The sequence below is a fragment of the Marmota flaviventris genome, chromosome X (genome assembly GCF_047511675.1).
Source record: "Marmota flaviventris isolate mMarFla1 chromosome X, mMarFla1.hap1, whole genome shotgun sequence".
In the NCBI taxonomy this organism is placed as follows: domain Eukaryota; kingdom Metazoa; phylum Chordata; class Mammalia; order Rodentia; family Sciuridae; genus Marmota; species Marmota flaviventris.
The window spans coordinates 133,973,577-133,992,273 of NC_092518.1; the positions used below are offsets into that span (position 1 = coordinate 133,973,577).

The 18,697-nt window shown below is 57.3% G+C and overlaps 1 protein-coding gene and 1 long non-coding RNA gene across 4 annotated transcripts in view; one reads left to right on the plus strand and one right to left on the minus strand.

Moving 5' to 3' along the window:
- Flna (filamin A) overlaps window positions 1-11,740 on the plus strand; it is a 25,921-nt gene extending 14,181 nt beyond the window's left edge. The window contains exons 23-48 of one of the 2 annotated variants that reach the window (XM_071606860.1): window positions 36-209; window positions 287-449; window positions 532-692; window positions 782-952; window positions 1,286-1,409; window positions 1,493-1,649; window positions 2,280-2,469; window positions 2,627-2,650; window positions 4,907-5,154; window positions 5,263-5,358; window positions 5,490-5,592; window positions 5,680-5,820; window positions 5,941-6,069; window positions 6,226-6,399; window positions 6,498-6,659; window positions 6,752-6,955; window positions 7,032-7,184; window positions 7,300-7,422; window positions 7,523-7,789; window positions 7,951-8,088; window positions 8,327-8,442; window positions 9,017-9,149; window positions 9,865-10,041; window positions 10,201-10,419; window positions 10,503-10,706; window positions 11,227-11,740. In XM_071606860.1, the coding sequence (XP_071462961.1) occupies window positions 36-209; window positions 287-449; window positions 532-692; window positions 782-952; window positions 1,286-1,409; window positions 1,493-1,649; window positions 2,280-2,469; window positions 2,627-2,650; window positions 4,907-5,154; window positions 5,263-5,358; window positions 5,490-5,592; window positions 5,680-5,820; window positions 5,941-6,069; window positions 6,226-6,399; window positions 6,498-6,659; window positions 6,752-6,955; window positions 7,032-7,184; window positions 7,300-7,422; window positions 7,523-7,789; window positions 7,951-8,088; window positions 8,327-8,442; window positions 9,017-9,149; window positions 9,865-10,041; window positions 10,201-10,419; window positions 10,503-10,706; window positions 11,227-11,414 (4,139 nt within the window). In that variant the 3' untranslated portion in view covers window positions 11,415-11,740. The remainder of the gene's footprint in view (window positions 1-35; window positions 210-286; window positions 450-531; window positions 693-781; window positions 953-1,285; window positions 1,410-1,492; window positions 1,650-2,279; window positions 2,470-2,626; window positions 2,651-4,906; window positions 5,155-5,262; window positions 5,359-5,489; window positions 5,593-5,679; window positions 5,821-5,940; window positions 6,070-6,225; window positions 6,400-6,497; window positions 6,660-6,751; window positions 6,956-7,031; window positions 7,185-7,299; window positions 7,423-7,522; window positions 7,790-7,950; window positions 8,089-8,326; window positions 8,443-9,016; window positions 9,150-9,864; window positions 10,042-10,200; window positions 10,420-10,502; window positions 10,707-11,226) is intronic. The other variant, XM_071606861.1, reaches the window with a different exon arrangement.
- LOC139703368 (uncharacterized) lies at window positions 2,604-16,756 on the minus strand. Of its 2 annotated transcripts, XR_011705744.1 has the most exons (3): window positions 16,413-16,756; window positions 4,368-4,429; window positions 2,604-2,745 (listed from the first exon to the last, which is right to left on the minus strand). It is a non-coding gene; the product is annotated as an uncharacterized lncRNA (long non-coding RNA). The 2 variants fall into 2 exon arrangements; XR_011705745.1 differs by lacking the exons at window positions 2,604-2,745; window positions 4,368-4,429 and adding an exon at window positions 16,012-16,120.
- Window positions 16,757-18,697: the final 1,941 nt, after the last annotated feature.

Consider the following 18,697-nt stretch of genomic DNA (forward strand, 5'->3'; position numbering starts at 1 on the left):
CCCTGTAACCCTGGCTTCATTGTGTCCCTCTCCAGGAGTCTTCCGAGAGGCTACCACTGAGTTCAGCGTGGATGCCCGGGCTCTGACACAGACTGGAGGGCCACATGTCAAGGCCCGTGTAGCCAACCCCTCTGGCAACCTGACTGAAACCTATGTGCAAGACTGTGGTGATGGCACATACAAAGTAGAATATACACCGTACGAGGAGGGTATGTGCTGGGGCTCTCTTGGGAAGGCAGGGCAGGTGGGGCAGCCTGGGCTCCTCCTGACCTGGCCTGCCCTCTAGGACTCCACTCTGTTGACGTGACCTATGATGGCAGTCCTGTGCCTAGCAGCCCCTTCCAGGTACCTGTGACCGAGGGCTGCGACCCTTCTAGGGTGCGTGTCCACGGGCCGGGCATCCAAAGTGGTACCACCAACAAACCCAACAAGTTCACAGTGGAGACCAGGTGAATGTGCTACCAGGGGGGCAAGTGGGTAGCCAATGGGCCTGGGAACCCCAGGGAATGACAGGCTATTTGTTTGGACCAGGGGAGCTGGCACGGGTGGCCTGGGCCTGGCTGTAGAGGGCCCCTCAGAGGCGAAGATGTCCTGCATGGATAACAAAGATGGCAGTTGTTCAGTAGAGTACATCCCCTACGAGGCCGGCACCTACAGCCTCAATGTCACCTATGGTGGCCACCAAGTTCCAGGTGAGGAGGTGACAGTGGGACAGGGCTAGGACTGCCTGATTATGCCTACTCTGACTTATGAAGCTGCCATCCCTATGCCCCAATCCCAGGTAGTCCCTTTAAGGTTCCTGTGCATGATGTGACAGATGCATCCAAGGTCAAGTGCTCTGGGCCAGGTCTGAGCCCAGGCATGGTCCGTGCCAACCTCCCTCAGTCCTTCCAGGTGGACACAAGCAAGGCTGGTGTTGCCCCGCTTCATGTCAAAGTACAGGGGCCTAAAGGTGAGTAAAGGTTTATGCACCTGGGAGCAGGAGGTCAGGGAGGCAGTGACCTCTTTGAAGTTTAGGGAAGGAGCCTGAAGGTCCAGTTTGCAATTGGTAGAAGAGCCTCAGACAGCAGAGCTAGGTAGAAACCTGGAGAAGGAACAGATAGGACTTGTGTACTAAATAGATGTAGCAAGAGGGAGGGCAGGCTTAGGACCATTCCCAGGGTTGGGTACGTGAGGACATGGCAAGGTCTAGGCTAGAGGCCGAGTCCCAGTCATCCAGTGGGACAGGTAAGAGGGCCAGGGCCCAGAGAGCCATCTGAGACTTTGTCCCTGGGACTGGGGCCAGGCCTGGTGGAGCCAGTGGACGTGGTGGACAATGCTGATGGCACGCAAACTGTCAACTATGTGCCTAGCCGAGAAGGGCCCTACAGTATCTCAGTGCTATACGGGGAAGAAGAGGTGCCCCGGAGGTAAGAACTGGCCTGTTGCCTATGCTGGGGGCAGCCTGGCTTCTGAGAACTGTCTGGCCACTCACAGTATGCTGGTTCCACAGCCCCTTCAAGGTTAAAGTACTGCCGACACATGATGCCAGCAAAGTGAAGGCTAGTGGCCCCGGACTCAATACCACTGGTGTGCCGGCCAGCCTGCCTGTAGAGTTCACCATTGATGCAAAGGATGCTGGAGAGGGTCTACTGGCTGTCCAGATCACAGTGAGTTCATCAGCTTCCCAAGCTGCATTGCAGCTCCAGCCATAGGCAAGAGAAGCAAGGGGGCCAGGCCTGGGTGACTGGACTGGGGGGATGCAGGTGGAGCAGACAGGCCAGGACAGGTCTCTAGTCTCTCTAGGGAGCTTCACCAGGAAAACAGGGAAGGGCTAGCCCCCTGCTTCTGGTTTACTAAGGCTGTGACTAGCTCAGGATTGTGGTGACAGGAAGAGGCTTGCCTGAACACAATCTCTCACTACTGACTTTGAGCACAGGACCAGAGCCTTTAATGCTTCAGCCCCAAGTCTGGAATATTCTCATAGGGCAGGTGTAAGAATATGACCCTGAGATCGTCCATGCAAGATCCTCCTAGTGCTAGGGTAGGCTCTGCAGCCAAGGTTGGCTTTGCCTAATTGTCAGGGAATGCTGGATGTTTTGGTGATTCCATTCTGGACTCTGCTCATGGCAGAAGTAAGGGACAATGTCAGATGCAGGCAGACCTTTGGGACTTGGGTGAATGAGGGGCCAGAGGCTGTCCCTGTAGCAGCGTGCTTGGTGCTCCTTGAGGAAGGCCTGAGGCACGGCTGGGCCTAGCTAAGCTTCAGCCAACCTCCTTGCCTGTGCTCCGCTACACAGGACCCTGAAGGCAAGCCCAAGAAGACACATATCCAAGACAACCATGATGGCACATACACAGTGGCCTATGTGCCAGATGTGACAGGCCGCTACACAATCCTCATCAAGTATGGTGGTGATGAGATCCCTTTCTCCCCATACCGTGTCCGGGCCGTGCCCACTGGGGATGCCAGCAAGTGCACGGTCACAGGTGAGCTAACCCACCAGTGGCCACTGCGGCGCTCGGCACGGGGCTTGGGTGTGCCTGTGTGCAAGGGCTCGCTGCTTGGGCGGCGTGTGGGAGTGGGGGCCGCCCCCTTGAGTGACTCACCTGACCTTTCTCCTTGCTCTCTGCCCTCTCACCTCAGTGTCAATCGGAGGTCACGGGCTAGGTAAGCTGCTTGCTGGGGCCAATGCCCCTCCTGCCCAGAGGGGCAGCTTCCTTTCCTCTTCATTGCTAATTTCCAGGACAGTTCCAGCTGCAGCTCTAGGCAGAGACAGAGTGGGGAGGCTGCAACAAGATAAGGCCGTGGGCTGGAGGGTTAGGGCCCAGGGAGGTTTCAGGAGCTGAGCATGAACACTCCAGCTCTTCCCCTCTCTGGGCTTCCATTTCTCCATATGAGAACTCGGGTTGCAGCTGAGAGCTTTGGGGTGAGGTGTATCCTGAGAGGCATCCCACTGGGGACTTTGGGGTCTGGGGATCTTGGCACCCCCAGGAAGCACCCGGTGATGGGCAGCGGGTGCTTCCTTCTCACAGGGGCTCCTGCATGGGCTAAGGGGACAGGGGCCTCCCCCACTCGCTGGGAGTCTTTAGCCCTGATCAGATCCACAGACCTCCATCCCCACCTCCCAGGGGCCTCTGCGTCCCAGGCCGGGGGAGGTGCATGAGCGGGTGGGGCTGGCTGGTAGTGCAGTAGCGCCAGTGTCGACTGCTTGGGCGGCCAGCATGGCAGGGCCCAGCCCAGCCTCAGAGCCCCAAAGTGCACTCTGGCCCATCTTTCTCTTTCCCTCCTTCTCTATCCCTTGAGCAGTGACGTTATTCAAATAGTCCCCAGCTAGGCATAGGGTTTGCCTGCCCAGCCAGGGACAACCCAGAGGTGCTGATAATAGGCTGCAGCTACTCAAAAGGGTCTCTGAAGGCTGCAGGCCTGGCACTCGGGCAGGTGTCCAGGGAGAGTTAGAGGGGTGGATAGGGTTTTGTGGCAGGGGCTAGATAACTTTGTAGAACAGGCTACAGGATCTGAAGTGAAGGTGTGTCGGGGGCAGAGGGGCAGCAGAAGCTGAGCATTGGGAAAAGCCTGATCTCGGGGCCTTGGCCAGTGGTAAAGGGCAAGACTCAGAGTGGCCTTGTTTCTCAGGCCACTGTGTGTGTGGAATGGAGGCAGGGAGCCCCACTAGAGGGTTTAAGTCGCTTTCAGACAAGCCAGAGGGTTGACTTGGGTCAGATCGGTGGCTGTGGGGCTTTAGGTGGAAACCCAGTTAGGAAGTATACTTTGAGGATGGTGTGACTAAGACCTGCTGATGGCCTGGGGCTGGGTGGGGAAATGGGAAGTCAGGGGAAGTGATCAGGATGGGTCCCAACCCACTAGGTAGATGTTGTTGGGCAGGCATGAGTGAGGCCTCACAAGGCAGCATGCATGGCAGGTCTAGAGTCAGGAGAGCTGTGGAAGGCCAGCACAGAGCCTAGTGTAGTGGGAGCCCTTGGCTGAAGGGGGATATGGTGGCAGGCTGGCCAGGGGGCCCCTTGAACTCAAGCAGGTTTGGTGCTCCCAGCTGCTTTCCTGGCGGGAGGCCGGGCTGCAGGGTTGCTCTTGCTGCCAGGCCACACAGCCCACAGCCTCCTGAGCCTCCACAGCTGAGCTCCAGATCATAACGTCACTGTCCCTCCCCTTTCCTCGGGCACTATGGGGCCCTAGAGGCTGCTCAGCCGCTCTGCTCTTGCAACCCAGCAGTGATACCTGTGGCTTGGACCTCCTGTCCCCTGTCCCCTGGGTGCTGCCATTGCTCTGCCAAGCCTGCTGTGTTATGCTGCTCAGATGCTAACCCTGCTGCCACCCTGCTCCTTGCTCCCGCCTGCGCCGGGCTGCGCTGTGCTGGGCTGCCTCTTACCACGAGCCTCTGGTTAAGCGAGCGTTCTCAGTTGTCAGGAAACTCCAGTTTCACCTTCAGGCCTGGGGGGATAGCGAGACAAGTGTCACATTCCCCACACCGCAGCAGGACTCTGCCTCACTGCATCCATACACTGCATTGGGGCCCAGGGCAAGGCCACAGGGGAACAGGCAGCCATGGGCTCAGCCAGAGTGCTGGTGTTAGGCAGCGTGGGTCATGGTACTGGGTGAGGCTGTTAGCAGGGGAGGTGGCATTAAGTTCTTGTGCCAGGATGGGCTCTTTCTTTTCCTTCTGGCACCTGGGTGCCATTCATTGGGCCTCTCCCATGTGGGACTTGAGCTTGAGGTGGTTAGGAGACTCCTTCCTGCCTTCTGAGAAACCACTCGCCATCCCAGCTTGGGGGACAGGGTCGGGTAGGAGGCCTGGCTGTGCTTGGTGGTGGCAGTTATAGGCCTGGACAGGCGGCAGGCTGATGGGAGCAGTTTGAGTACCAGGCTCACCCACTGGCCCCGCTTTGGGGACCTACCCTGCCCTACCAGGTGCTGGCATCGGCCCCACCATCCAGATTGGGGAGGAGACAGTGATCACAGTGGATACGAAAGCAGCAGGCAAAGGCAAGGTGACCTGCACCGTGTGCACCCCTGATGGCTCGGAGGTAGACGTGGATGTGGTGGAGAATGAGGATGGCACTTTCGACATCTTCTACACAGCCCCACAGCCGGGCAAATATGTCATCTGTGTGCGCTTTGGCGGCGAGCACGTACCAAACAGCCCCTTCCAAGTGACAGTGAGAAAAGGCCAAGGATGGGTGGGCAGGGATTTCTGGGCAGATCCTAGCCTGCCCCTCCAGGAGTTCCCTTTGTGGTGAGTCTCCAGTTCTTGCTTTGCCCTGCAGGCTCTGGCTGGGGACCAGCCAACGGCACAGACCCCATTACGGCCTCAGCAGCTGGCTCCACAGTACACCTATGCCCAAGGTGGCCAGCAGACCTGGGTAAGGCCTGACCCACCTCTTTTTGGCACTGGCTATCTGAGTGTTCCTGTGAGGCCTTGTTCTACCTCATGTGGGAAAGGACCCTAGATCTTTCCTCAGCCCCTCACCCAAGCCCTCTGTCTCCACTGCAGACCCCAGAGAGGCCCCTAGTGGGTGTCAATGGGCTGGATGTGACCAGCCTGAGGCCCTTTGACCTTGTCATCCCTTTCACCATCAAGAAGGGCGAGATCACTGGTGAGCAGGGGCTGGGAAGGAGCTTGGAAGCCAAGGAGGCCAGGGTGTGCCAACGGCTGCCCTGACCCCAGACCTGCTGCCCCGCAGGGGAGGTTCGGATGCCTTCAGGCAAGGTGGCACAGCCCTCCATCACTGACAATAAGGATGGCACTGTGACTGTGCGCTATGCGCCCAGTGAAGCTGGCCTGCATGAGATGGACATCCGCTATGACAATATGCATATCCCAGGTGTGCCCAGCCTACCCCTGCCCACCCCACATGATGCCACTGCTGCCACCATCTCACAGAGATGGGAGTGGAAGGGGTCACAAGGCTGATATTCCATGGTGCCTCCAATTCTTGCCTCAGGAAGCCCCCTGCAGTTCTATGTGGATTATGTCAACTGTGGCCACGTCACTGCCTATGGTCCTGGTCTCACCCACGGAGTGGTCAACAAGCCTGCCACCTTCACTGTCAACACCAAGGATGCAGGAGAGGGTGAGCAGCAGCTCTAGGCCTGACCTACTCTGTGCCTGAGGTGTCCTCACTTGGTTGGAGGCTGGACACAAGATTGTGTCCCTGGCCTTTGCTTGACTGCTAGGTCTCCAGATCCAGCAGGGACAGTTCTTACCCTCAACCCTTAACTCTCTCCAGGAGGCTTGTCGCTGGCCATCGAGGGTCCATCCAAAGCAGAAATCAGCTGCACTGACAACCAGGATGGCACATGTAGTGTTTCCTATCTACCTGTACTGCCTGGTGACTATAGCATCCTAGTCAAGTACAATGAGCAGCACATTCCAGGCAGCCCCTTCACTGCCAGGGTCACAGGTAGGTGGCACAGTGAGCAGTGACAAAGGCAGACAGCAGGGTTGGCACCATGTCCTGTGGTTGGACGCAAAGTGATAAATGTCCTGCCCTCCCACCAGGTGATGACTCCATGCGGATGTCCCATCTGAAGGTAGGCTCTGCAGCCGACATCCCCATCAACATCTCAGAGACAGACCTCAGCCTGTTGACAGCCACTGTGGTACCACCCTCAGGCAGAGAGGAACCCTGTCTGCTGAAGCGGTTGCGTAATGGCCACGTGGGTAAGAGGCTGAGAAGGAGCCCAGTGTTTCTAGAAAGGAGGGAGGCGGTGGGCCCATACCTTTCCTGGTTGACGACTCTGTCCTGTGTCCAGGGATTTCATTTGTCCCCAAGGAGACAGGAGAGCACCTGGTACATGTGAAGAAGAATGGCCAGCATGTGGCAAGCAGCCCCATCCCAGTGGTGATCAGCCAGTCAGAGATCGGGGATGCCAGCCGTGTGCGGGTCTCAGGCCAGGGCCTCCATGAAGGCCATACTTTTGAACCTGCAGAGTTTATCATAGACACTCGGGATGCAGGTAGGCAGTGTTGGCCTGCCAGCTAGGGTGGTATAGCTGTGCTTGGAATTTTGGCTCATGGTTGTCCATCTACCAGGCTATGGTGGGCTCAGCCTGTCCATTGAGGGCCCCAGCAAAGTGGACATCAACACAGAGGACCTGGAGGATGGCACGTGCAGGGTCACCTACTGCCCCACGGAGCCTGGCAATTATATCATCAACATCAAGTTTGCTGACCAGCATGTGCCTGGTGAGTGCAACAGCCACATGCCTCCCCTGCCACTTGGTGGCCCTTCTTACCACACCCTAGAACCTACTTTCAGCATGTAACCTGTATGGGACATGGGTTGTATTTTCTTCTGCAGGCAGCCCCTTCTCTGTGAAGGTGACAGGTGAAGGCCGGGTGAAAGAAAGCATCACACGCAGGCGACGGGCCCCTTCAGTGGCCAATGTTGGCAGTCATTGTGACCTTAGTCTGAAGATCCCTGGTAGGAATTCAGGGAGCCCAGGGTTCTGGGCATTCCTAAGCACTAAGCACAAGGGGCGGGTCCCAGAGCTCCTGCTCACCAATCCATCCCCCACTTGCAGAAATTAGCATCCAAGACATGACAGCCCAGGTGACCAGCCCATCTGGCAAGACCCATGAGGCAGAAATTGTGGAAGGAGAAAACCATACCTACTGTATTCGATTTGTGCCTGCTGAGATGGGCATGCACACAGTCAGTGTCAAGTACAAGGGCCAACATGTGCCCGGGAGCCCCTTCCAGTTCACTGTGGGGCCCCTGGGTGAAGGGGGAGCCCACAAGGTCCGTGCTGGGGGCCCTGGCCTTGAGAGGGCTGAAGCTGGAGTGCCAGGTAGGTATGCTTGTCCACAGAGCTCATGTTTTCCTGGGTGGACCCTAGGTAGGGGTGGGGTTAGAGGAAATAACTAGCAGCCATGTTGGTTTTGGCCATGCTTGGAAGGGGCTCAGGCCAGGGAACCAACCTTCTATGAGGACATAACTGCTCTTCCGTAGCCGAATTCAGCATTTGGACCAGAGAAGCTGGCGCTGGGGGCCTGGCCATTGCTGTTGAGGGTCCCAGCAAGGCTGAAATCTCCTTTGAGGACCGCAAGGATGGTTCCTGTGGTGTGGCCTATGTGGTTCAGGAGCCAGGTACTGGGGGCAGTGCTAGCTGGAGTTGGAGGAAATGGGGCCCGAGTGCAGGTGTTGGCCCTGGGGGCTGCAGATAGCTGTGCTTGGTTCCCATCCTCCACCTTGAAGTCCAGGGTCACCAAAGCTATTTGAGGGAGGCGGGAGGTCTGAAGGTTGACAAGTTGGGGTCTCTCAGTGTGCCTTCTGTGGGCTGGGCCTTGGGGTCATGTGGTACCTCAGCCTTATGCTCTCTCCTTAGGTGACTATGAGGTCTCGGTCAAGTTCAACGAGGAGCACATCCCTGACAGCCCCTTCGTGGTGCCTGTGGCTTCTCCGTCTGGTGACGCCCGCCGCCTTACTGTTTCTAGTCTTCAGGTGAGGCACTGAGAGAAACTGCCCACCTGGGGCTCCTGGGCCCGGCCAGACCAGAGCAACTGTAGAGAGCAGGCCTTGGCTTTGTGTCAAGTGACCTACCCAGAATAGTTCTGGGTGCCAGGCCTCTGCTCTGGCCGGGTACAGCCCACGCTTGGGGTTGGCAGGCAGTGCCCTGCCCACCTCGTGGAGTTTTTCTCGTGTCTCAGGTCTAAAGGCTTTGAACAGAAGCCTGTGCCCCTTGAGCACCAGGGCTGCGGTTTAAAGAGGGACAGCCTGTCAGGGCTGGGTGCTTCCCACAGGGTGGGGCTGCTTTCTCTTCCTGCCGTGTGTGTGTGTGTGTGTGTGTGTGTGTGTGTGTGTGTGTGATTGCAGAGCATGAGTCTGGGGGGCAGGGGACTGTGAAGTATGCTTATGGCTTGTTGACTTAATAAATTAGTGGCTCTCCCTCTTTAAACCAAGTTGGACGCCAGGTGGGTAAGTGCAACCCTGTGGGCCTCCTGCTTATGGGGCTCTGTTTTCCTCCCCTGCCCTGGTTCCCAACCACTCCATCTAACCACATCTGCTATGCTTCTAGGAGTCAGGGCTAAAGGTCAACCAACCAGCCTCTTTTGCAGTCAGCCTGAACGGGGCCAAGGGGGCGATTGATGCCAAGGTGCACAGCCCCTCAGGAGCCCTGGAGGAATGCTATGTCACAGAGATTGACCAAGGTGAGGCCCTGTCCCTGCCCAGCCATCTGTCCTGGCCCCACCAGAGGCAGCAGGCCTCCCCAGGGCATGACCAGCTGGCTGGAAGCAGGCTGAGAATAAAAAGGAAGGTACAGATTCTGTAAACTGCCAAAACTAGGTTTCAATACCTGGGCCCTCTCAGCCAAGAAACCCGTGATACCCAGATCCCCAAGGGCTTAGGTTTACTAGTCACAGCCACTAGGAAAACCTTCTGCAGGCAGTGCTGGTCTCCAGAGGGAAAGATGCAAAAGCTTCAGGGCTGCATGTTCTTGTAGTCAGGGACATGGCCTTAATAGGTTTTGTTCACTAGTTTCACAGCCTAGTCCTGTCCCTTCCCAGATGCATGACCTGAAGTGAGTTCCTGTCCTTCTCTGAGCCCTATTTAATGTGCAAGTGATGTGACATTCATAAGGAGGCAGCAAGGCAGGCATTTTGCTTGTAAAGGGTAAAAATGAGCCTCGACAGTGAGCTACTTGGAATCTCTAAAGTTTCAGCCTCCTGGTCTGTGTCATGGGGTGTGGGTAGAGGTGCCCAAAACAGCCCTGGAAGCAGCAGAGTGGGCTCCATGGAGCTGCTGGGCTCTCATTGGTGATCAAAAACAAAATGGATAGAGCTAGGACTGAGGCTATTCCTCTCAGACATTTGCTGCTTATACATAAGGGACCCCTGGCCCACAGCATGCCCTTCTACTCCTCAGATAAGTATGCTGTACGCTTCATCCCACGGGAAAATGGCATCTACCTGATAGATGTCAAGTTCAACGGGACCCACATCCCTGGAAGCCCCTTCAAGATCCGAGTTGGGGAACCTGGGCATGGAGGGGACCCAGGCTTAGTGTCCGCCTATGGAGCAGGCCTGGAAGGTGGTGTCACAGGTAGGTCTGTGTGCAACTTTCACTGCAGATACAGCTGCTAGGGTCCGGCTTCTGAGCCTCTGGTGGTAAAAAAAAATGTGGAGGTGACAAGCCTGTGCTGGGTGGCTGAGGACAGGGAAGTGGGCTAGGTGGGCTCTGCCTGACCTCCCATTCTCCCAGGGAACCCAGCTGAGTTTATCGTGAACACGAGCAATGCAGGAGCTGGAGCCCTTTCGGTGACCATTGATGGCCCCTCCAAGGTGAAGATGGATTGTCAGGAGTGCCCTGAGGGCTACCGCGTCACCTATACCCCCATGGCACCTGGTAGCTACCTCATCTCCATCAAGTATGGTGGTCCCTACCACATTGGGGGCAGCCCCTTCAAGGCAAAGGTCACAGGTGAGCCTAAGATCAGGCTGTTGGCACCTACCCAGTGACTGACACTCCAGCCACCTCTTAGCCTCACCTATTTTGCCCTATAGGCCCCCGCCTCGTCAGCAACCACAGCCTCCATGAGACATCATCAGTATTTGTGGACTCCCTCACCAAGGCTGCTGGTGCCCCACAGCATGGAACACCAGGTCCAGGTCCTGCTGATGCCAGCAAGGTTGTGGCAAAGGGCCTGGGGCTGAGCAAGGCTTATGCAGGACAAAAGAGCAGTTTCACAGTGGACTGCAGCAAAGCAGGTAGGCAGCTCTGCCCCTGTCTTCCAGAAAGACCAGACCAGAAATAATGGGATGAAGCCAGGTGTGGTAACATATACCTCTAATCCCAGTAGTTTGGGAAGCTGAGGCAGGAGGGTTGCAAGTTCAAAGCCAGCCTCAGCAAATTAGTGAGACCCTGTCTCATAATAAAGAATAAGGTCTGGAGACATGGTCAGTGGTTAAGTCCCCTGGGTTCAATCCCTGGTGCCAAAAACAAAGAAATAATGGGATGGGAGGAATGGGAACCACCTTTAGGGTTGTGGCTGTCATTTGTAATGTCACTTCCCATGTGGACCTCTATGCCTTCTCTGCCCCTCAAGAAATGCCTTGGGGAGCTGGAATTTCCTCTGCTTCCCTGGGTAGGGGAGGGTGCTGGCAGCTTTCTTGGAAGGGCTAGTGTCCCAAAACAGGTAGAGAAAAGATATGGGAAGGGGGTTAAGGGGGTTAGTCACAGCTGAAGGAAAGAGACTGGGACCTGAGCCTGTAGCCCTTCCTACCTCAGGCAACAATATGCTGCTGGTGGGAGTCCATGGCCCAAGAACACCCTGCGAGGAGATCCTGGTGAAGCATGTGGGAAGCCGGCTCTACAGTGTCTCCTACCTGCTCAAGGACAAAGGGGAGTACACACTGGTGGTCAAGTGGGGCGATGAGCATATCCCAGGCAGCCCCTACCGTGTCATGGTACCCTGAGCCTGGTGCCCATGCCAGCCAGCAGCTTCCATGACAAGAAGTGTTCCCATGCCTTCCCGACCCCCTAGGCAGTCCCACCTTCTTCCCTTGAGCCCTGGCCTGCCTTGGCCATCCCATCACTGCAGTTGCCCCTGTCCTACGCTGTGCTCACCTGCCTTCCCAGCCAGCCTTTAGCCTCTTGGCTTTCCCTTGGGCAGAGGGAGCCACTTGGTGGCACCGCTTGTCTTCTTTGGTTTGGGGAGGGGTATGAAGTGGGGATCTTATGCACGACCACCTGCTAGTTATCTTTCCCAGTCAAGAGGAATAAAGTTTTGCTTCCATTCTGAGTGGCTATAGTTCTCATGGGGGTTGATGTCAAACCAAACTGACAAGGACACCAGCAGGGCAGAAACATGGGTCCAGTGCAGGCTGCTGGATCTCCAGGTAGTCCTCCTGGTGCATATGGGCACCTGCTTTACCTCACCTCCTAACTCTTCAGAGGCTTCATCTGCACCTGCTTCTTCTCTGCCTCTCTGGATTATAACCATTGCAGGATGAAGGATCTGTGGAGCTCTAAGAATGGAGTCTAGGAAAAAAAGGCCACACTGCAAGAGACTAAATGCCAGCAAGGAAGGTCCACTGCTGTCTAGGGTGGGATCAAGAAGACACTCTGGTGGAGATTACCAGATAAGGAGTCTTGAAATTGCAGCAAGTCCTAGCCATCAACCAGGAACCCTGAACTTGCTACAAACCCTCTGAATAAGGGATTATCCTAAAATCCCCTGCCCCAGCAGGCTGAGTCTCAGGGCCCCTCAGTGAACAGGGCCCACTCTAAGGGAAGCATGGTGCCTTTGATGGTTCTACCTTCCCTGGGTAGGCCTGGTTATGGATGTCTTAGTCCCTTTCTCAATACCCTTTCTGCATGCCAAGGTCAATGTTGGCAAGTAGCTTCAGCCGGAACCCAAATCCCTGCCAGAGCCAGCACCACCACTCCACTCACAAGCAAGGGCCTTGAAGCAAGAGTCTCTGGGTCAAGGCATACCTGCCTCAGCTCATGAGCACCTGACACTGTCTATGAGCTCTGCTAGAACTGCCTTCAGATAGAAACCCAGAGCCTTTGGACCAACGCCAGTTAGGAAGATGGGGGAGGGGTGGAGACTGCCAATATATATGCGAAACCCCTAAAGCCGAATCCTTATGAGTGATCTGAATAGTGTATAGGTATGGGGACAACATGGGCAGCAGTAGGTCTTTTGGGATTCTAATAAACTTCCACCTGGGGTGGGACTGCTCACTAGGCTCCAGTTCACCAGTCCCAAGAAGATACCACCCTAGAGGCTGGCAGGAAACTATTGGATAAAACCAGAACCTCAGCCCAGCCCTGCTACTACTCCTACTGTGATCAATGGCAGGGGTGGGGTAGGGAAGGTATCCCACACTCCAGAAGCCTCCAGAAGCTGCCCAAACGGAGAGGCCAGGGACCAGCAGAACCACGTACAGAGAGATCCATTGCCACCTAGGGGATGAGAGGTCCTCCTCAGGAATGTCCTTCCCCCTCCAGCCCTGGTGTCCCCAGGACACTACACCATGGAGCCACACCCAACCTATTACCTCCTCCCAGCACCGGCACTGACCCCACCTCAAGGAGACAACCCTGCTTTGCATCCTCTCAAGCCCCAGCCTGCTGGGCCTGAGCCAAGGAACATGCCAAGCTGAGCGGGGCTAAACCAGAACTCCCCAATCTCCCCTCCACATCACTTCTGGAGGGTAAAGACGACACAGGGGAAAAGAAGAAAATGCCAAACTAGGTGGCAGGGGCCAAGGGGGTGGAATATGCCCCTGGTGACAGGAGACAGGCCAGTCCAGGCAGTGAGCTAGAAGAGGCCACCAGGGCAAGGAGGCAGGAGGGACACAGACTGGAGACCCGTCCTGGCCAGGGGCCTCCCAGGGGAGGGCAGGTAGATGGGAACCCGTGTGCAGGCCCCATCCTGATTGTGAGCCAGCCACACTGAGGAAATCCAGGAGGACCCACTGGGCATGCTAGGAGGAGACAGGCAGGGCTCAAAGGCCCAGCCACCTTGGGCACAGAGCCCAAGAGGTGGTGGCCCAGCCCCAGCACACCCCTTGTCTGGGCCTGCTGGCAAACAGATGCCAGGAGCAGAAGGGAGCCAGCCCAGAAGAGAGAGTCCCAGGGCCCATTCTCCAGCTGTGACCAGGGCACTAGGTCTCCCTAGGGACAGGAGTGGAGGCCCCTGACTAAAGATGGCTCCAGAGGCCCTGGATACAGGTGCCAAGGGGGCAGGCATGCTGCTCCCAAGAGGTCCCTGGGTTCAATCTAGAGTTGGGGGCCCATGGGGACAGCTGCTGGTGACCCCACAGGTCTGGAGCACAGGCTATGATACTCTAGGGAAGCTCCTCCAGGATCCTTAAGGGGGGCAGGGCAGGAGGGTGAGGAGGAGGCAGCTTTAGGCTAAGTCAGGGTGAGCTGTGCGCATCAGGACGGGGTCTGGCTCTCCCCTCTGCACAGCAGGCTGCTAAGAGCCCGACCCCCACCCCCTGCAAGGGTGTAGGGCAGCTGGGGTTGGGAAGATGTGGCTCCAACCAGGCTCCCTGAGATCATCCCAGGCAGAGGAATCAAAGCTTCTCCCTGCAGAGCCTCAAAGGATGGGAAAGCTGGCTCCATTCTCTCAGAGGCTAGAGGGATGCACAGGACAGCAAGTACACAGATGACTCCAGAGTGTGGGTGTGCACAGAGTTGACTCCAGAGTGTGCGTGTGCAGAGCCGACCCCAGAGTGTGCGTGTGCACAGAGCCGAGCGTGTCCTCCTGAGGAGCCCCAGGACCCTTAGCCCGACATCTTGGCTGAGGGGCTGTCCCCATATGCCAAGAACACATCTGCAGGCTGGGGTTACAGCTTAGTGGTAGAGCGCCTGCCTAGCACATGTGAGGCACTGGGTTTGATCCTCAGCACCACATAAAAATAAATTTAAAAACTTATTAAAAAGAAAAAAAAAAAAGAACACATCCACACAAGAAGGGCCCACCTTGAGGTCCAGATGTGCAAGGCAGCTGGGGAAAGCGCCAGGAGCTGTTTGCCAGGGTCCGGGTGCTGCCCAGCGGTGACAGCCCACAGCAAAAGCACTCACCACCAGGGAAGCTCACTGACAGATTCAGAGCCACCAGGAGCACCATGGAGAAGTCTCCACCGAGTGCAGACCAGGAAGGATGAGGCACCAACGGCCTCCTTCAGGCCAGAGGGAAGTTTCTTCCCTGTGTCTCACCTCATCCCTCAGCGTCCCCACCTCCCAGGCTGCCAACTGCCCCAACTGAGATGCCAGTGCCCAGGACCTGGGCAACGTGAGGCAGTCGCCTAGGAAAGGGACTTTTGTGCCTGCGCCACGACGAGGCACACACCTCTCCACTCCTGGGCACCTGCCCTTCATGGTTCCTTCTGGGGTGGAGGCAGAGGAGCGGCCCAGCCTGCTGCAGAAACGTCACCCATACCTCAGGCAGAGCTTCGCCAGCCCCTGGGTGGGACATTGCAGGTGGCGGGGAGTGTCCAGCCCCCCAGGCTTGGAGGGGATTCCTGGGATGCTGAACAAGTTGCTGTGACAAGAAAGGACCTCCTGAGCCTGTCATCAGGACAAACTGCAGGGACAGGATTTACCCAGCTCGGCGGGCACAAGCTCCGTGAGCATGGGCCAGAGAGCACACACAGAAGGTGTGAGGGTCACACCAGGCTCTCCAGGGCACATCCTCCTTCCTTGTTGGGGTCGTCTGTGTTTTAATTTGCGATGACTCAAAGATGGGAAAGCCACTCAATCTGGGTCCTGAGGGTGGGCTTACACCTGGGACACATTCCAGAGTTGGACCTGGAGTGGCACATGCAAGTCCCTGAGCCCAGGTGCCCGCCAGCAGCCACCTTGTGCTTTATAGTGCCAGGTGGGAACAACCTCTTTCCTTGCATACATTCTCCTATCCCGCACTGATCCTGGTTTGACCTATGAGACCAATTAAAAAACGACAGCAGGGGTGAAGGGCATCAGGGGATGAGGTCCCAAGAAGACTGTGGCTTGGCCTTGGGGTGCTCCCTCCTGCCCTCTCCCTCCCCATCTCTCTGATCCCTGGCTCTGGGAAAGCTCTGGCCTGAGCAGCCCTAGGGAGAGGCCCTGCAGGGAGGCATTAAAGGCCCCCTGCTAACCCCAGCTGACAGCACCTCCATGCCACCACCACCACCACCACCACCACCAAGACCCACACCCAAGAGACCTGAGCCAGAGCCAAACTCCAGGGGGCCCCCTGACCTGGGACATAAAAGCCAGATGCACAGGGTTTTAACTGGGGGAGCTTGCCCAGTTAGCCCAAGGCAAAGAAACCCCAGAAACCATTAGGAAAAGCCTGGGAATTGCAATGATACGAAGACTAAAATTTTCTACTTGACCCCCAACAACTTCTCAAACCAGTGTGTGAAAGACTTGCCAGAGTGGCGAAAGCGAGCTTCAAGATGTGATCGAGGGCTCCTGTGTTACCAGGTAGAGACCTGGAGCCAACCAACAAGCAAAAAGGCAGATGACCAAGTAGCAATAGGGACAGAGGAGAGGAACGGAAACGCAAAGGGCTTCCACACCGGGCAAGCGACTCTCTTGGAGACCGTGGGCTTCCAAGACTGCCGTTTCGCTCGGCGCTCAGTGCTCAGCTAGGTGACTAAACTACAGGCAGCCCCTGGACCTGCAGGAAGACCAACCAGGGCAGTGTGGTGGAGCCCAGCAGTCTTCGCGGTGGGTGTCCGTGCCCCACGCCGCGGGAAGGCCTGTGCAGCAACACCCAGAAGCTGGGAGGCTCCGCCTGCCAGGGAAGGAAGGCGGCAACCAGCCTTTCCAGGCTCCTTAGCGGGAACCAGTTCGGCAGGTGTTCCCAGGCACGCTGCAGCGTGGGAAGCACGGGGAGGGGCGGGGGAGGGGCGGGGGAGGGGCGGGTTCCCGTTTGCAGGGCTTCCTCTGCGGGGCTCACCTTGACCTACCTCCCCAGGAAGTGAGAGGGCCCCAGCCGGTGCCCAACCACTGGTCGTCCTGGCGCACAACAGCAATCCCCCGTGGCAGACCACCCTGTCGAGTGACACTGGGAGACTGTCACCTTCCTGCGTCCCCATCTCCAGAAGCGTGCACAGACGCCTCTGACAGGCGCCACGTCCTCCCGCGACCAGGCTGCCCGCTCCGCCCTACTGTGCACAGCACCCTGTGTGCAGGAGGAGGGGGCGTCCGTGCTTGGCAGCGAACCCGCCCAGAGACACGCTCAGGAGCATTGGGCGAACGCGGCGGGCTGGGATAGAGAGGGGCCGCCACACGTCGGGGCCCCGGGGCCGTGAAGCTCACCACAGGCGGCGCCAGAGAGCTCGGGCCCGAGTGGGCGTGGCCCGAGCTGGGGCGGCCGTGCTACCCCGCCAGCCCCCGTGAGGTCGCCAGTTCTCCTTCCCCGTCTCCCAATCTCCCTGGGAGCGCTACGAATCCGTCCCGGACCTTCTAGAAGGCCGCGCTGACCCTCAGAACGGGGACCCGTGGGGGAACGGGACGGGCGGGCTCATCGCGGCCCATGGGCTCCCGGGCCCCGGATCCCGCGAGCAGGGAGGCTTCCCCTCGGCTCCTTCCGCAGGGACGGTCTAGGCGCCCGGGTCGTAGGGGAAGGGGGGCCTGGGAGCCGCAGGCGCGGGAACATCACCGCGCCACGCCCCTCACCCCCGCCGCCTCACGCCACTTCTGCTGCCCCACCCACCGGAAGGTCCCTCCCGGCCTCCTGCCCTACCATTCCGGCTAGCTTCACCAATAAGGAAGCTCAGTTCGCAAGGGCGTCCCGCCCCCCTTCTTGTGACGGACGCCTCTTCTGCTCAGTGGAGTCCACCCCGTCGCGTTCGCGCTCCCACAGGCGGGGCTGTAGTGCGTTGGGGCTGTTTTGTGCTTGGGGCTGCAGCTGAGTGCGGCTGCGCTGCTCTCCCTTGCGCACCTAACGCTGCAGGGCCGTCTCTGGGTTCTGCGCTAGGACTTTGGAATTCTTGATTCACCGGAAGTTGCCTAGCACACCCAGGAGGCGGGTGACTCTTCCCCGCAGTTCCCCCAGCCTGGGCATCTTGCCCGACAGTGATGCAGCCTCGGAAGCCTGAGGAAGCCGCGCCGGCTATCGCTCCTGTGCGGGCGTGGGGCGCTGGGCCAGTCCAGTCGTCCATTGCCCAAGTTCCTCTCACCACTACCCCCGCCAGGACACAGCCCCCAGCCGCTGACCTTTAAAAGACCCCCTCTTCCCGCCTAGTCCGTGGCAACCAGTAATCTTGTTCCCCATGTATACAATTTCGTCCCCGGAAGAGTGTTGCGTCAACCTAACCACATGTGCAGCCTGCAACAGCTTCTGGGTGGGCTGGTGTTCGCGCAGCAGAACCTTGGGAATTATTGCGTGCGCCAGGAATTCTCCCTCTTACTGCTATGCAATAGTCCACGCTGCGGTTCAAAGGGCATCCGTGCCCTTATTTCAAAGGATGTCACCCCTCATCCTTCAAGACCAGCTGGTGGTTTAAATCCCCACCAGCACTACCAGAGGATTCTCTTATCCCCAAAGCTCACTCGCTATAGGTTTGCCATTCTGCCCGTGTAAGGTACTATCCTATTGTGTTGGATTTTGCATTTTCCTGCTCCACGCTGAGCACGCTCCCTCATCCTAAATTCATCCCCCATCTGGGCTTCTGAGTCAGGGAACTAACTGCCCGTGCCCTGAGGGTGCCCGTCACATGCTGTGGCTGGGGTACTTATCTTGGCATGAAAAACCAGCCTCTACCTCAGAGCAAAGCCTGTCCAAGGAAGGGACGTGACCTTTGTCCTTGGAAAGACCCACAGAGCACTCTTTGGCACATTTCCACCCTGCTAAGTTGTTTATCTACAAATAACAGGAGAGATCTGCTGCCCCAGGTGTCCCTGACTCAGTCAGGCTAGGTGGGGACCCATAGCAACCCCCTAGCAGCCACCAATCAGCATGAGACAGGGAAATACCTGGGATGCCAGATGACCCTCCCAGTAGTTTATGGTGGTCGATAATGTGTTGGGAAACTGTGTAGTTCAGCACGAACACCAATCAGTTCAAACGAATCCCCCTCTTGTAGTAATCAATCACCCCTACCCAACTTGTTCCCGCCAGTGAATGTGCTAATCATGTTTTAGAGTTGTTTGATTTTTCCCCCCGTGGTGTGTCATGATTTGCTAAGAGATGCTATGATGTATGTGAAGTCCCTGTCTTCCCCAAAGAGTGTATAAAACTGCTGCAAAC